General features: G+C 42.5%; 2 protein-coding genes across 7 annotated transcripts; one reads left to right on the top strand and one right to left on the bottom strand.

Moving 5' to 3' along the window:
* Positions 1 to 2,971: 2,971 nt before the first annotated feature.
* Positions 2,972 to 9,218, bottom strand: fbxw10 (F-box and WD repeat domain containing 10). Of its 2 annotated transcripts, none has more exons than XM_079372243.1 (12): positions 8,629 to 9,218; positions 7,899 to 8,051; positions 7,444 to 7,574; positions 7,253 to 7,357; positions 7,057 to 7,163; positions 6,775 to 6,978; positions 6,548 to 6,669; positions 5,206 to 5,360; positions 4,829 to 4,971; positions 4,529 to 4,687; positions 4,197 to 4,429; positions 2,972 to 4,130 (listed from the first exon to the last, which is right to left on the bottom strand). In XM_079372243.1, exons 1-12 carry the CDS (start codon positions 9,161 to 9,163, stop codon positions 3,562 to 3,564), a joined length of 2,616 nt encoding a protein of 871 aa, XP_079228369.1. In that variant the 5' UTR covers positions 9,164 to 9,218; the 3' UTR covers positions 2,972 to 3,561. The 2 variants fall into 2 exon arrangements, with proteins under 2 accessions (XP_079228369.1, XP_079228368.1); XM_079372242.1 differs by having other exon boundaries at positions 7,899 to 8,054.
* prdm9 (PR domain containing 9) lies at positions 9,203 to 15,334 on the top strand. Of its 5 annotated transcripts, none has more exons than XM_079372237.1 (7): positions 9,203 to 9,286; positions 10,289 to 10,387; positions 10,469 to 10,561; positions 11,121 to 11,398; positions 11,544 to 11,611; positions 12,455 to 12,645; positions 12,809 to 15,334. In XM_079372237.1, exons 2-7 carry the CDS (start codon positions 10,300 to 10,302, stop codon positions 14,845 to 14,847), a joined length of 2,757 nt encoding a protein of 918 aa, XP_079228363.1. In that variant the 5' UTR covers positions 9,203 to 9,286; positions 10,289 to 10,299; the 3' UTR covers positions 14,848 to 15,334. The 5 variants fall into 5 exon arrangements, with proteins under 5 accessions (XP_079228363.1, XP_079228361.1, XP_079228362.1 ...); XM_079372235.1 differs by lacking the exon at positions 9,203 to 9,286 and adding an exon at positions 9,293 to 9,484; XM_079372236.1 differs by lacking the exon at positions 9,203 to 9,286 and adding an exon at positions 9,728 to 9,830.
* The last annotated feature ends 1,287 nt before the right edge of the window (positions 15,335 to 16,621 follow it).

The following is a 16,621-nucleotide window of genomic DNA, read 5'->3' on the forward strand; positions in this document are numbered from 1 at the left end:
AGCAAGGGGAATGACATCATCAGGTTACAGCCGCATGCGTTGAGGACTACAGCCTCTACATGTGGGGCCAACCACTCGGCCTCACAATCACACAGCAGACTCGGATTTTACCGGTTTCATGGTGAAATAAAAGTCTTCAACAAACAAGTAAATATTCATACTACAAAGGAGCCGCTCTGTGCTGATTGTCTGTCACAAACACTCAGACACGACCTGAACAGCAGGAGTGATATTTGGTGGAAACGTTCCTGACTTACTGGTCCATGTAAAGGTCTAGTGAGCCCCCTAGAGGACAAATACAGAAAATCAGTGTAGCCTGTGAATAAAAAGCACAGAACCATCCAACTTTTGATGTAATATTTGCCATTGCCTCTGGAGATGATAAATCACTGTTTGCTTGTGTTGTTGTATGGGTCTTTTGTGTAGAAAAGGTCTTGGAGATAGAAAATAATCTCTTTGCAATTATCGGAATACATTCCAGATGTCTTGCTGAAAAAAAGCCCCAGATGGTCCCATTGTACATTCAGTCAATTCTTAAATGAGGAAGACAAACTTAATAATATAAACACAAACAAAATCAAGATGCATGGAAAGCTCCTGCTGTTTGTACGGTGCCATTAAACAATGACTCGTTGTATACAGGAAGACGTTTTTTTTCATCCGCTTTGGCTCGTTCAGGTGTCATCTCTGCAGTCTGAGTCAATGCTCTTTGACATGTCGTCGCAGCTCTGAGCCAGGACTTTGCACAATCAACTGTTTGTCTTGTACATGAGGAAGCAGAAGTTTCTTTGACCATCGAACTCGTCTGTGTTCACGCTTTCACTCTGCGCTCGTCGGTTCAATCAATCGACGGCCCTCGGAGGCAGCGAAGTCCAACTTCAGCAAACAGGAGCCTGCCCCCGCTGCAGACGCACCACTTACACCCAATCAATGAGCAGTCAGGTTCTCTGTTGTGTGTTGTTGCTCGGCTGGATGTGGATGTTAATCAGGCCCATATCAGGGGAAATGGTGTTCCTGTTAACTGCATCCCTTTGTTTCTCGTATGATCTCTCTATCTGAAAATGAGGTCAAAACAAAAGCACACAGATCTGACTTCTCGGCGGACTCTTCTGAATCCTATCAGGGCTAACAGTGAAGATAGTAAAGCTAGCATCTTAATGTGATAAAAGAATTGCCAAGAAGTCTGTCCCTCATCCATCAAATTTCCAGTTGATTGGAAATCAAGTGTAAACATGGCGATGTAGACAAGTGAGCAGTGAACCTCTCTGAAACCGCAGCGCTCTCCTCACTTCTTGAGTCTTGTAAACAAACACATTCAGTCATCTCCGCCACAAACACAAACACATTGTTCTTGGATGCACACTGGCCAAACAGCCAGCTAATAAATTAGCCGCAGGCACACACAGTATAAAACCTTGAAAACTTTATTTGTCTTGATTTCTGGCTCCAAAGATACAAAACTGCAATAGCCACCGTGCTACTTTAAGGCTTCAAAATAGCAGACGACAAGTTAAGTGTCAAGCTAGCTGCTGCTTTTACTATTTATAGTCTGTCTTCGACTGAAGTCGATCTCCAATAGTCTTTTTTATCAGCCTTTGGATCATTAGTAGAAGGATGTCTCACGTTGTTTTTGAGTGTGGTTTAAGCTTCAGTGCTCCAACTCTTTTTTGAATGCCACATGATTTACTGTTTACTGCATTTACTTTACCTGTATTTTGTCCACAGTGGGATCTTTTCTTATCACGAGTCAGATCCCCATGAGAACAGTGTGATTTGCATATTCCTTGAGCTTTTTAGGGTCTGGTGGCCGTCTCATTAGACCTGTGACGGTGCGAGATCTGGAGAGCTCCAGGGCAAGTCAGCCACTCGTCTGACTGACATGCAAATACGGAAGAAACTGCCGTCTGTGATTTGGTTAATCACATTTTATACCATGACGGGTGAAGAGTTCAAACCTGGTAGTGACACACCATGACAAAAACTGAAAAATTAATTTGACAAACAAACTATAATGCTAATATCCTGCCTCGGAGATGGAGATCCATGCAGAGCAGAGGTCAGCTGAATTAGACTGAATTGACTTTTTGTCAACGTTAAACCTTCTTATAACTATAGGAGAGGGTTAACTGTCATTTCATTCATGCATAAGTAAACCTGCACCCTCCTCTCCCTGGCAGAGCCTTTAGGCCAGCTCAAGGGGGTAGAAGGTCCAAGAGCATTCCTCCATGAAGACTTTCCCTTTTTCTTCTTCTTTTTTTTTTTTTTTTTTTAACTTGCTTTGATTTTCCGCTCATTATCCCCCCTGCAGCTCGGGACAAGAGACTACCTGGCACAACAAAGGGGGGAGCTGTGCTGCATGACGAAGCTAAGCCAAGCTCCGGGTGTCAGGCGGGGACTTCATTGTCTCCCTACGTCACACTGCCACTGGAGGAAAGGGGGATGCCATTATTCCCAGTTTTCTGCAGATCAAATTAATTAGTGGCAGCGCTCTGGTGAAAGAGGAGATCCTCTGAAGTGGGACGTCCAAGGCGGTCAGTTCTCGCTCATAAACCTTTTGTTATTCACATGTGCCCAGCTGTTGTGCTGCTGCTGTCAAAGCAGAGGAACCTTCTCCCTGATCTTCAACCTCCTCGGCTCTAATAATGCCCTGGAGGCAGCGGGGCGAGAGGGCAGGTGGCCCGGGGGAAAGGTCTCTGTGGACGGGACGAACTCCTCTCGCTCTGCACTACTTCAAACAATCCCAGTGATGTCATCAAACAGCTTGGAAATGCACTAAAATTTGTTGCTGCTTGATTGATGGGGGGTTATTCCCATCAGATTGATGGGCTGAAGGAAAATGAGTTGATGAGATACAATTTTAACCCCTTGTGTACAAACAGTGGAACTGTAATGACTAATGTATCTGAAATATTGTGCAAAGTTATTTGATTTGAGTTTTTTCCCAAAAAAAAAAAAAAACAAGTTGAAAGTTTTAAAAACATAAAACTCTTATTTTCACACATTTTGGTACAATAAAAAAAATACAAGAAAATGCATCCTATAAATGAAAGCACTTGAGACCTAAAGCAGGCCCTAAACTTCAGGAATTATGCAGATGTATTAAGATGATGTTTTAAGCTGCAGTGAGAGCCCGACTGATAAAGACCCCTCACTTTTCTCCTTGCTGAAAAAACTTTTCAGGGGTCGACCCTGAATATGTTTAGGACACTTTAGGAAAAAGTTGTGAACAAACAGAGTTTGCTTCTGCCACCGATGTTTATTTTTTCTGGGTATCGAAAAGGAAACTAAAGACACATTTAACTTCAGAATGGGAAAAGAAATCTAAACAACATTTTCCTTTAAAAGTCAAAGCACAGTTTATAAGTTATTTAACCGTGGTTCCTGCTCTTTCTGTAGTCATTTTATACAATACTGCCCCCTAGTGGACTTTTCATAAAACAGCAGATTTAGAACGATAGAGCCTCTCAGTGATAAAATGGGATGATAACCATCAGACACGATCTCCTCACAGTATTTCCTTCTGTTCCTTGTACAGTTTTTTTCCTCGCAGCTCGTCATGAGTTACCTCCTGGCTCGGACGCCGTCCTCCAGCTGTCTCTCTGAGATGAGCCTGAATCCTCCTCGCTCTCTGAGCGGACTCACGGGGCTGATCCTGGGTAAGCTGGTACTAGTTTTCATGGAGCGTTCTGAATTAGGGAGGGATGTCGTCGTAAAAACTGCCCTCGGTCCCTCTACTGCACTTTTAATGAGCCCATTCAGCCTCCTGATTGGCCTGTTTGTGCCGGCACTGTGACACTGAACTCTGCCTCGGATCGCTGGTGTCATATTTTGACTGACGGCTCGTTTTAAAATGGGAACACAGGTTTTGGGCCTCCGGAGATGAGCGTCCTGGGTGAGCTCCGGTGGATTGATCAGACTCTCGGATGTTTCGGGACCCCAGGAGTCTCTGAGGCGGGCGTTGCACTCCATGTTGACGCTTACTTCATCAGTGCACCGCGCCCGCTGCATGGCGTTGACCCTGAGGAGGATGGAGTCACGTGTGAGAGGATGATGAAGACCTCTCTTCCTCATCCGTTCGCTTGCTGCCTTCTCGCTCAGCAGCACTGACTCTTTAGCACTCTTGCCACGCTCTGTGAAGAAAAAGTTCATTTACAGAACCTGATTTGAAAACGATCATCAGCTTTTTCTTAGTTTACCTTGAGCTCGATATTTTCCCGGGTTGGACGAGCAGCAGGTGTGGAGAAGCAGCTCAGATCGCTCTGTTTTCCTGACGTTGAAGTTGTGCATCTTTGAGCTGGTTGAAGCCACCTTCTTGATGTGACCCTGACGCACCACATCTCCTCTCCCTCTCTCAGGTGACTCCGTGTAATCCCAGAAAACCTTTGCAAACTGGTAGCGCTTCACACTCGATGTTGAGTTGACCAAAATACTAAAGACAGGTGCAGAAATAAAAAAGGAACGAAATCATACAACATGAGAGCAGAAAAAACAACAGCAGGATGATATAAATAGGCTCTTCTGTCCTCACCTGTTGTCATGGAAATGTAGCGACAGTATTCGTCCTGCATCGGCCTCTGCTTTGATTTCTCTCAAACATTCTCCGGTGAAGAAATTTAATACTCGAATCATTCCATCAGCACAGCCAGTAATGACACGCAGGTACACCAGAGTCAGAGATTTAACCTCCCTGCAAAAAAAATAAATCAGCACCCAACATTTTGGGTCATTAAAAGGAGATGTTTTAATCACGGACAGGAAGTAATGTTTTCAAATGTTGTTTTTTTAATATTTCATCAAATACACGCGTATAGACAAGTGCTCGTCTTACTTTGGGTGGCTGAAGGTCATTAAACACTCATTTACATCACAGTTGGTGCTCCAGGCCATGAGTTGACCCGTAGAGTCTGCAGATAAAAGGTGCCACTCATCCAGGAACAGACACTTCACAGAATTTTTGTGAGCATTAATCATCTGTGAGACATAAATGGATATGCAAAAGCGAAGAGTATTATTATTAATAATAATAATAATAATATGATAATGCATTTTATTTCAATACTCTCAAAAGAAAAGAAGAGAAAAACAAAAGAAGAGATCAAAACTGCAAAGTAACAATTCAATTGATAAAATGAATTTTGATGCCAAAGTGTAAATAAAAGTTCCGCAGAGCGTTCATTGTTCTCCATGAATGACTCATATTCTCACCCGGAGCAGAGCTGCATTCTTCATGTTCCATACTTTGATGATTCCTCGGTTACAGCTGCTGTACACCGTTGTTTTGTTGATCTTGACACACTGGATGGAAGATGGGTGCTTAAAATTCAAATCCTGAAACTGCTTCCCTGTTTGCAGACTCCACACTGGCAGGGAGGGTTTCAGATTTAGCTTACATACACATAATACTCACGGCAATAAAAACAATACATCTACATTTAAAACATTGAAACAATCATAGTATATTTTTCCTGTGGTTATCGAAATGTGTCGGCAAGAGCAAATGTAAGGTTGACTCCTCATTATGAGAATGCTTAAAAAAGAAAAATAAGAAACAATCACTCGTCCAAATGCTAACGTGCTGCTTGAAAGAAAAAAGTGTTTCCTGAGAATTATACCCAAACACAATTGTTCACTGAAAAACTTCTGCAGAGTTTGTTCACTTTCTAGAGAACAGGGATCTAGGGTTTGTTTGTTTTCTGCTGGGGATTTTTTTTTTTTTTTTCAAAAACTTCAAGAGTCTTTGTTTTGACAAACAACACAAAACCTTCTGCAGAGAGGATTTCATCCATCAAGATTTACTCATTGAAAACACTGGATTACTTTACTGCATGTCATGAATGCTTTTGTAAGCCACTCGATGCTTTGAATTTCCCTCGGGATCAATGCAGTATCCATCCATCCATCCATTATCCATCCATCCACCATCCTTTAATCCATCCATCCACCATCCTTTAATCTATCCATCCATCCATCCATCCATCCACCATCCTTTAATCCATCCATCCATCCATCCATCCACCATCCTTTAATCCATCCATCCTCCATCCATCCACCATCCTTTAATCTATCCATCCTCTATCCATCCATCCATCCATCCACCATCCTTCAATCCATCCATCCATCCATCCACCATCCTTTAATCCATCCATCCATCCTCCATCCATCCACCATCCTTTAATCCATCCATCCTCCATCCATCCACCATCCTTTAATCTATCCATCCTCTATCCATCCATCCATCCATCCATCCATCCACCATCCTTCAATCCATCCATCCATCCATCCATCCTCCATCCATCCATCCTCCATCCATCATCCTTCAATCCATCCACTATCCATCATCATCATCATCCATCCATCCATCCATCCATCAACCATGTTACTCCGTAAATCTGCTTCTCCAAAGGTACCATTTGGATTATACAAATGGACAGTGGGTGTGTTAGGAACAAATTAGAAGATATACTTTGTTGATATTATAAACATGTTCAGAGATGCATCATTTACTAAGATGAAACTCTGTGTCTGAACAATGATGTTTACTTCCCACCTTTAACCAGGCGGTCTTTGGCTCCTGAGACCAGCCGATCAGCATAGACGTCCAGACAGTTCACTGTACCAGTGTGACCGTACAGCATCATCACACAAGAGTCTGTCTTCAAGTTCCAACACCTGCAGGTGTGATAAAACACCCACCTTATCAATCAATTATCATACACTGACAAAGACAAGCATAAACCTGAGGTCTGATGAACCAGCCTCCCAGCTCCTCCTCACCTGATGCTAGAGTCGCAGCTTGCTGTTATCAGCAGGTCTTGTTCCTCACAGAGACGCACCACCCGGATGCTGCCGACATGGCCCTTAAGCACAGACACTGATTTCGCTCGTGACGTCACGTAAAGCAGATTCACCACACGATCCTTGGAGCCCACGGCCATGAACGATCCGCCTCTGTAGTCCAGCACGCGGTGAGCGTCCTCTCTGTCACATGTGCAGGGTTTAGATGAACTAAAATATGCTTCCACTTACATCACAAAGACAAAAGTGAAGCATGCTTACTTGTCGATTAGCACGGTGGTAAAATATGCACCACAATAAACATTTCTCTCCTCCATTTGCACCGTCGTAGTTTTTATATGAGCATAGGCAGCTTCAAACAGCTTGACCTGCCAAAAGATATAATCCATGTAGTATAAACCATTTTGATGATATGTAAACAACGAAAAACATGGACTGAGAGTAGATTTTTTTTAACCTTTGAACCACGAGGAAAAATATCCCCCTCATCTTCCCTGACAGGTACGGGGACGTCAACAACTTTGGCATACGTAGGACTGACTATATTCACGGCATTGCTCCCCTTCAAAAGACATTTAAAATAAGAATCATCAATATGTGAAGACTTTTGAATATACCAATAAAAGGTAAACATTTAAAATGCTCCACCTCCATCATGGCCTTCATTTTATCCTGAAATTTTCTCGACATTTTCATCTCCTCTAGTGTTTCCTGTGCAAGGTGCTGCCAGTATTGGCAGACTTTCTGACAAAGTCTCAGAGTGTGCTCGTCCAACAGACCTGGGGGAAAACAAAAAAATTCACATTTCTGCGAAGATATTCAGTCAATATCAAGTAAGAATATGTTGCCATTAATGTTTTTAAGGAATTGATCAATACAACATTTTTCTTTAATTTCCACTAATTTCTCCTTCATTGCTTGAAAAGCTTTTCAGTGTCCCATTCTGCATTTAGTTGTCTTTTCAACCTTCAGTTAATTAGCTCCTTGGCTTCAGATTGTTCTCATATCCACAGGCTACACATTTCAGTAAGATGAATCACATGGTGTTGTTGAATGTAAAAAAAAAGCATTTCAAATGAAGGGTTAACTAGGTGTTGACTTACCCAATATCCTCTTTGAAAGATTAACATGTAGACAGCTTATGAAATCTCTGTATCTGCTGATTCCAGACACAGACTTTAAGGATCCAGGAACCACCATAAGAGCCGGTTCCTCTGAGTCTCCATCCCCATTATTTTGAATCATATTGAAGTTGCCTGCTTAAAAGTGAATGAGGATATTATACAACAAAAGTGAGTCATAATTAATGTAAACTTTGTGAGACACCAAGCAGAGATCATGTTGTATTAAATATCTCGTTTATATAATAAAAATGTAAACGCTTTTAATTCTGCAACTGCGTCCTTTAGGGGCTGCTATATCTTGTTTGGGGGATTTTGTATAGGGGGGGGGGGGGGGGGGGGGGGGGGACAGCGGGTGTGTATTGTAACTAATGTCTTGTGTCCTGCCTGTCTGTATACTGCTACTGGATGCCTTGAATTTCCCTCGGGATCAATAAAGTATCTATCTATCTATCTATCTATCTATCTATCTATCTATCTATCTTTGTCGACCTCTAGCGGCAGTTTGGTGGAATTGCAGTGAAACTACGAGATGTGTGTTTCACACTTGTAAATTTAAAATAACTGTACAGGTCAAGTAGCCTCCAGACAATTTTTTGCAGAACTGAAACAACAAATTAATACAAAGAAACTGGCATTGTCAAAAGACAAATAAATAATAATAATAATAAATAATTCAGCTGCTTTACTATGGTCCTTGTTGTGTTTTTACCATTACAGAGCAGAGATCCTTGTTTCTGTTGGACTAGAAGCACGCTGGTTAAGTTGGCCACCATCCATAACATTTCCGAGTCACAGAATGAAAAGAGACGGCAAAGATAGCGTAACTTCAACCACTCTGTGCTCCTGTTGAACCAGTCCCAGATCGTTTTCAGGTCCAGTCCAACTGGTCCACCAGTCGGTATCCGGTCCGTGTGTTGTTGAAGTGAACTTGGGCTCCTTGACCTGGCGTAGGTGAATAAAGTCCATGAAGTCACACTCAGCACTCTCTGGATGCTCTCGAGCATTTTGACGTTTCTGCATCGTAACAGCAGGTCCATGAGAAATCTCCTCCTGAATTCATCCGACACCTTCCACAAACACTGGATCGAACCCGGTGGTTTTGTGGCAAACGCGCAACACGGACACATCCCGCACATACTAACACATCCTCCGACCGTTTTACTGTCCGGCTCGCATGTAGGAACACTGAAACCGATTTTAACGGACTTCATTTCGATACTCACAGGAACATCGTAAATAAGCATAATGCATTACGTCGTTGCTAAGTAACGGTTGTTGTTTGTGCCTTCCGCTGAACGATAAAGAAGCAAGCAGGGGAGGAGTTGCCAGGCAACAGTTTCCATGGGGGTGGAAGCTTTCAAATAGTCGTGAGCTATTCGTTGCTATTCGGTCACTTTTTCTGGATTTTTGATTCAGGGAAAAGTAGATCTGATAGATGTGTACTTTGTAAACACGCAAGAAAAAAAAACGTGCGCCGCCCGGGAATCGAACCCGGGTCGCAAGAATGGGAATCTTGCATGATACCACTACACCAGCGGCGCCGTGTATCGTGATAGTGGACAGCAGTGATTAATAAATGTTTTGAGATCAGGAGTATTTAAATTGATATCTGAAATAATATTTTTTTATTATTGTTGTTTTTTGTATTTGATTTTTCACAGTTTCAAAAAACGTTTCGCTAACGTAAATACAGGTCTCAAGCATATCAAACATACCCACCCCAAAAAAAGAGAGATTGCACAACATTAAAAAAAAAAAACTAATCGTTACCTACAAAACAAAAAAAGACAACTGAAAACCCGGACATATTTTTTGACTCACATGTGGAAGACTTATAAATGTATTTTCCTTGTACTAAAAAATATATATAAAACAGCAGTATCACTTCCGGTAATGTGTTTCCGGGTCTCGGTTAGTTTTGTTGTTTTTGTCTGTGACCATATATCTCAGCTAAAACCAGTTTATAGCGATAGTTTGTTAAACATTTGAAGGAATATAGCGTATGATAATCCCGTTAGTGATTTTATTGACGTTCATTTAAAAAGTATTACTATGGTGCTTTGCTCTGTACTTTAATGTCTCCATGATGCCTTGATAGCCACATTGCTATGATGCTACCCTGTTTTCTATTACAGACTAAAGTGAACTAATGGTAGCACCTTTAGCTAAATCTAATGAGCACAATGTTTCTCCACTTTGTGTGTTTATAGGGGAGGTTAGCTTGCTGATATTAGTGATGCCTGAAGTAGAGTGAGCTAGTTTAGCGTGCTATCGTTAGCTGCCCCTCTGGTGTTGTAGTTTGCATTTCATTGACCTCAGCTGTGTCCTAAAGATCTGTCTGTTTTAATGTTCCCCTAAATTCTCTGCAGACTCTGCACTCATGTCGGCCAGGAGCAACGGCGTGGAGTGGGTTGAGACAACAGAGGAGGTTGTTATAACAGAGGAGATCCTAAACAACACCTCTGCTGGTGTGAAACATTTTATCTTTGCATTTTCATTTCAACTGGTGTTGTTCGTTTTTTTTAATAATAGGACATCTGTTGTTTTAGTGATTCCAATCTTGGAACCAGCAGAAACACCAATCCAGAGGTTACTGGAAACTGTGGGACATGAAGATAATCCAGAGGCTGACGATGGTTTCTGTAAGTAGGAGACTTTCTTTTATATTCAGGATCGTTTTTTATTGCCAAGCACTTTTACATATACAAGGAATGTGAACAAGGCTAAAAATAACAAGTACTGAAATAAAATAAAATAAAACATGACAGCAATATATATAATACAGTTTAAAAAATGTAAAATATAAAGAATAATAAATTAAAAAAACACAAAATGTACAGAAGGTGCATGACAGAAAATAAATGTTAAGTCCAGTGGGCGTTAATGTATATTTTTTATGAATTTTGTTCCCACATTATCTTGTAAATAAAATCAGACCACATACTTTTAGGAAAAGACTATATAAGAAAAGAAATGTCAGATCTCAAAATGAATAATGTCATTTCCTCCTTCTTTTCCTGTTTCTCAAACGTCTGTATATCAAGACAGATAATGAAGCTCAAACCTGCGCATTTATTTAGTGTACTTTCAATCCCATTTGTAGGTGTAATTCAATGTGTGTGTGGTGTGCGTTATACCTTTCATAATGCTGTACTGATTAATGTGATTATTATTTTGTTTCCTTTTTTATTTATTTTCTAGATTGCAAGGAGTGTCTGCCTCTCTTTCAGGACCAGAGTGATCCCGCTAACATCAATGGTCCATCGTTTATCCTGGATTTTCCAACAAGCATGGGCATCTCCCAGAGGGCCTTGCTCACGATCCCCTATGGCCTCATGATAGGAAGGTCTAGCATTCCCGGGGCGGGCATTGGGGTCATAAATCATGGGCTGACGGTGTCTCCGGGAATGCATTTTGGACCCATAGAGGGAGAAGTGACAACGAAGGAAAATGCAGTGGAGAGTGACTTCTCCTGGGAGGTGAGTTTGAAATGAAATCAGTTACCTACAGATGAAAAGCAAGTCAGTAAGTTTCAGTCTGTACTTGAGATTTGCGCTCTTAAATGAATGAGCAATGTGTTTATTGTTGTATGAGTGTATTTAAAAATATTCTCATTTTCTACAGATTTACAAAGCAAAAGATGAGTACGAGTACATCGATGCTGCTGGAGATTTACACTCCAACTGGATGAGGTAATAAATAAATTTCTGCTCCTGTGACTGTGTCCTTACCTTTTAAAGGAGTAGTACGTTTATGTGTTTAACCTACCACTGTTAGACACTTGGGACTAAAAATGGCCCTTTATTGAAAAATGTATCGCACTACGAAAGGCAGAAACAGCTGCCATCTTTTTTTTCTTTGCATTTATCTTTCTTTTACAAACTGTGAGCATGGCTTCAGTTTGGATGGATGTCCTCGCCTTTGTTTGTAGTTATTATTTTAGGACTATTATAGAGTCAGATTTAGAATCAGATCACTTTATTAATCCCTGAACAGCAGTTCAGTTTCACAGCAACAACTGAACAAACGAACAAGTCGCCAAATGAGAATCCAGAGCTTGAAAATCTATAAATTCACAAATACAACAGCAGAAATATGTCTAATAAATAGACACAAGCAGGAATGGACCTGATTGGTTACCTCAGTTTTCACTCACCGGCCACTTTATTAGCTCCTGCTGTTCAACTGCTTGTCATTGTAAAAAGCTAATCATCCTATCACACATTAGCAACTCTGTGCATTTAGGCATGCAGACAAGGCCAAGACGATCTTCTGAAGTTTTAAACCGAGCACCAGCATGCAAAGAAAGCGAGCTGTACCTAGCGTCACCCAGAGGACTTTTCAAACCCCTCTTCAGCCTCTTGTGAAGAGCTTCAACGACCAGGCTTTGTGCTCGAAAAGTGTCATCTGCATCCGTGATGAGAATGTGAATGTTTTGCAGCTGCTTTACTTGTGTTTGTTTATCAAACATTAAAAATCCGTCCACGTCTTTGTTGCTTATCTAACTTTTTTTTTAATTAATTTTTTTAACTCAGGTATGTCAACTTTGCTCGCAACAAAGACGAATCCAATCTGCTGGCCGTTCAGTACAAAGGTAGCATCCTGTTTCACTGCTGTCGCACCGTTTTGCCCGGAGATGAGCTCATGGTGTGGCCCAGCGGCAAACTTCTGGAGCGTTTTAGTAAAGCCTGGATGCAGGTGTGGCTGACGAGGCTGAACGCGACAGGTACCTTCACTGCTCAAGTGTCACCAGTTAAAAGAAGAAGCTTTTTTTTTTATCCCGCTGTTAGGGACATTCATTCTTTACAGTCTGTCATTGATCCTGAAATATACAAACACGGATGATTTGAAAATAAGTTCTTCAGGACTTTTTTTTTGTTTTATTCTAGAAAATCAAACTGCGGCATCACATCAGATCGTCCTGTGCTCTCACTGTCAGCTGTCCTTCACCACAGAGGCTTTCCTCCAGCGACACACACAACACTTCCACACACAGCCTAAAGAAGAGTGCACAGCACCAGCTGCTGAGGCCGTGGAGCCGGAGGAGCCTGCTTCCATCGCGGACTGCGAAGCATCGCTGGTGGTTCTGTCCGTCGATCCCGTCGATTCCCATACATGCGGCGATTGCGGGAAGGTTTTCAAGCAGATGCCTCACCTGAGGAGGCACAAACTCTGCGTCCACTCCAACAAGCGTCCCTACTGCTGCCCGCAGTGCAGGCGGAGTTTCAGCCAGGCGTCTGGCTTAATCAGACACCAGCTGGTCCACAGGAAGCAGACCAACATAAACAACAGCGATGGGATTCCTGATCAGGAGGAGCACGAAGAGAGCCTTACACCAGAACTCTTAAACGCTGCACACCCAGCTGCGGACGCAGAGGAAGTAGATGTGACCGAGGATGTACAAGAAGCTGTGGATGTAAATGAAAGTGAAACAGCTTGTGCAGAAACATCCCAGTCGAGCTGTTTGGACTGCGGTAAGAGTTTCACAAGTGAGGGTTACCTCAGGAAGCACAAGCTGACTGTCCACAAAGGGATACGTCCGTACGTCTGCACCGTGTGTCAGAAGTGTTTCGGCCAGTACAGCGACCTGAACAGACACCTGCGTGGTCACCAAATACAAAACAAAAGGGCCAAGAAAAGACATCAGGCTGTGGAGGAGTCAACCTGTGCCGAGTGTTCACTGGCTTTTGACTCAGCGGAGAGCCTTCAGCAACACAGAAGAGAGAATCACTCTGAGGAGACGACGGCGGGAAATCAAAACGACGATCAGAGCCGCGATCCAGACTTCAACCCGCCTAAATCAGTGGCTGAAAAAGCCGAGTCCATCGAACCGATTCCCTCTCAGAGACCTCGGAGGCTTGGAGCTCGATCTAAAGTTTCTGCCATAACCAAGCTCATAGCTCCCAAACGAAGGGCGGCCACCTGCAAAAAGCCAACAAACAGCCCCGTTCAGGCTGAAAGTGGCTCCCCTGAAGCAGAGGAACCTCCAGCAAAGAGTGACAAGTCAAAGAAATATAAATGGTTTAGCTGTAATCGCTGTAAGCGAACATACGGAAACCAAGAGGAGCTCAAAGCTCATAAGTGCGCTTTGAGACAGCACAAGTGTGGTCAGTGTGGGGCGACCTTTATTAAGTCTGGTTTCCTGAAGAGGCACGAGCAGACGGCACATGCGAACTCAAAGTCTTACAGTTGTGAGCGCTGCGACAAAGTCTTCACAACTTCTGCGAACCTGAAACAGCACCAGAAGAGCAACAAGTGTAAGAAGTATCACTGCACGTCTGAGCTCTTCTCCTGCTCCTTCTGTCAGTTCTCTTTCACTTTGAAAAGTTACCTTCTCAAACACATCAAGAGGCACCACCCGTCGGAGTTTCTGTCGCTCCAAGACTCCGACGGCTTCATGGATCAGCTGGAGGAAGAGGAGGGAAAAGAATGTGTGTGTCCCCATTGTGGGGAGAACTTTGCGGGCACCAAAGCTTTCAAATCTCACGCGTGCTTCCAGCAGGTGAAAGTGCTCTACCTGTGCACCGACTGCGGGAAAGGTTTCGCGAATCACTTCGGGCTCAAGCAGCATCAGCGCATTCACACAGGCGAGAAGCCGTACAGCTGCCCGCACTGCAGCAAGAGCTTCTCCTACACCGGCCAGCTCAACGTGCACCTCAGGACACACACCGGAGAGAAGCCATACCTGTGCACGCACTGCGGGGAGAGCTTCAGGCAGTCCGGAGACCTGAAGAGGCACGAGAGGAAGCACACGGGTGTAAGGCCCTACAGCTGCCCCGAGTGCTGCAAGAGCTTCAGCCGGCCGCAGAGTCTCAAAGCTCATCAGATGCTCCACCTGGGTCAGAGGATGTTCAAATGTAGTCAGTGTGGGAAGAGCTTTTCCAGAAACTATCACCTCAGGAGACACCATCAGAAGATGCACCTGTAGAAGAAAGAATTGTTGCACTACACAGTCAAATGCTTCACAATTGTCATCTTAAAGAGCTGCAGAGAATTTAGTGAATGTCCTGTATACAACACTATTTAACTTATTTTTATTTGAAACTTATTTCACGCCCAAGAAATGTAATCTTTTCAAATTTTGTTCATTACTGAAAGAAGTAAATGTGAATAAATCCATATATATATATATATATTAGTAATTCAATGCAACCAATCCGGGCAACCAAATGATATAAAGTGGTGCGCCTCTTGGCTTTTTAGCTAGTTTCAAAGAGAGACTGGATCTTAGAAGAGGATGTAGCACTCTGATTTATTGAAAGAAGAAAGCTTTGAACCTGCAATTTTTTTCATCGACCAGCAGGGGGAGCGTGGGGGCCTAGTTTCAAAAATGAACGTGATTGTATATGTAAACAGGAGACAGAATTACTTTTCATAATAATTTCATTAAAAAAAAAATCACGACTTGCTCTGTATTTCTTGTTTTGAGATGTTCTTCAAACATGAGGGTTATTCCATTGAAGACGGGCTTCCTGTGAATGACGAGCCGCTACCATGGCAACCAGTATAAATGCATAATGTTCAACCTGTCCTCCTGATACTATTTTCATTTTAATGTACTGTGTAAACAAACCCATTCAAAATCCACATTGACTTTTGGAGTTTAGAACTCATGGCGCTAAAATGCTAACTCACTTCCGGGTTTTCGGACTCATTCCTTGATTGAGGGTACTTCTCAGTTCTCTTATTTGCCGTCTCTTCGCATCCTCTGCTTTGTTTTCTTACATCTCTAGTGGGCGGGGCTAAGACGCACGTGGAGGAGGCAACTTCAGAGGATACTCGATTCAATGAGGGGATTCAGGTGAATTGTGAAACCAGAATAAAAAAACAACCCATGTTCTCACCACTGTTGACCATTTATTTCACAAAACATACAATGCAAAGCATGTGCACTGTACAAGCCTTAATATTATGAAAATACTCATAACCATGCCTGTTGTTTTTTTTTTTATTCAGTAATCTTAATTTAGTTGATGTAGTCATCCAGATCTACTTCTCTTTTTTTTTTTTTTACATGACGCAGTATAACTGTCTATAACACTTTGCATTGCTTCTGTCAGTTTTTGTCCTTCGCTCATATTTCCAGCCGGACTATATTATAAATATTAGGTAAAATTAAAATACTTCAGTCTTAACCTGAACTATACAAACATACTGGTATGACAGTTGACACAAGTAGACTCAATTTCATTTCAGACTGTGCGGAAATTGAAACAGGTGTAAACCTGGCAGTGTTTTTCCGTGTGCTACACACAGCGGTGTCAAGTGCAGCTGCTGGTTCAAGACACAACAAAATCGATGAGTTTACTGCTGGTTAGCCTACGATTTCATCAACGCCCCAGTCCTGTTTCTTGTATCAGTAGTCCTAACTAATATCAGTTACACAAATCCTTAACAACATCCATTTGAGTAGGGAAAAAAAGATCCGTTTTCATCTTGTGGCACAGCAGTAGTGGAGGCTTGTTTCTGTGTGGTCCTTTTATTGTAAAGGAGCGAGGGGTTGAAACCAGAGGATTGGACGCTCGTTTATGAGTCTTAATGTGTAGAAAACACACAAACACTTCTGAAAGGTAGGCAGCAGGTGGTTCTCAAGGTTAAGTGACACGACCCCTACGAAGGTTGGGTTACTGTTTGTACTTTTTTTTTTTTTTTTTTTCCTAAAACACGTCCCGCACGTTTCCCGTTTTTTCCTTCCCTTCGTT

This window comes from Symphodus melops (genome assembly GCF_947650265.1).
Source record: "Symphodus melops genome assembly, chromosome: 21".
In the NCBI taxonomy this organism is placed as follows: Eukaryota; Metazoa; Chordata; class Actinopteri; order Labriformes; family Labridae; genus Symphodus; species Symphodus melops.

What these genes read in the sequence shown, in the direction of transcription:
- fbxw10 (XM_079372242.1), bottom strand. Translation starts at nt 9,163, where the DNA reads ATGCTTATTTACGATGTTCCTGTGAGTATCGAAATGAAGTCCGTTAAA. An exon ending in TCTTTCAAAGAGGATATTGG is followed by an intron (nt 7,575 to 7,898) that starts GTAAGTCAACAC and finishes GTTTTCCCCCAG; the next exon opens with GTCTGTTGGACGAGCACACT. An exon ending in CTACATTTCCATGACAACAG is followed by an intron (nt 4,430 to 4,528) that starts GTGAGGACAGAA and finishes ACCTGTCTTTAG; the next exon opens with TATTTTGGTCAACTCAACAT.
- prdm9 (XM_079372235.1), top strand. Translation starts at nt 9,424, where the DNA reads ATGGGAATCTTGCATGATACCACTACACCAGCGGCGCCGTGTATCGTG. An exon ending in AGAGTGACTTCTCCTGGGAG is followed by an intron (nt 11,399 to 11,543) that starts GTGAGTTTGAAA and finishes CATTTTCTACAG; the next exon opens with ATTTACAAAGCAAAAGATGA. An exon ending in TTACACTCCAACTGGATGAG is followed by an intron (nt 11,612 to 12,454) that starts GTAATAAATAAA and finishes TTTTTAACTCAG; the next exon opens with GTATGTCAACTTTGCTCGCA.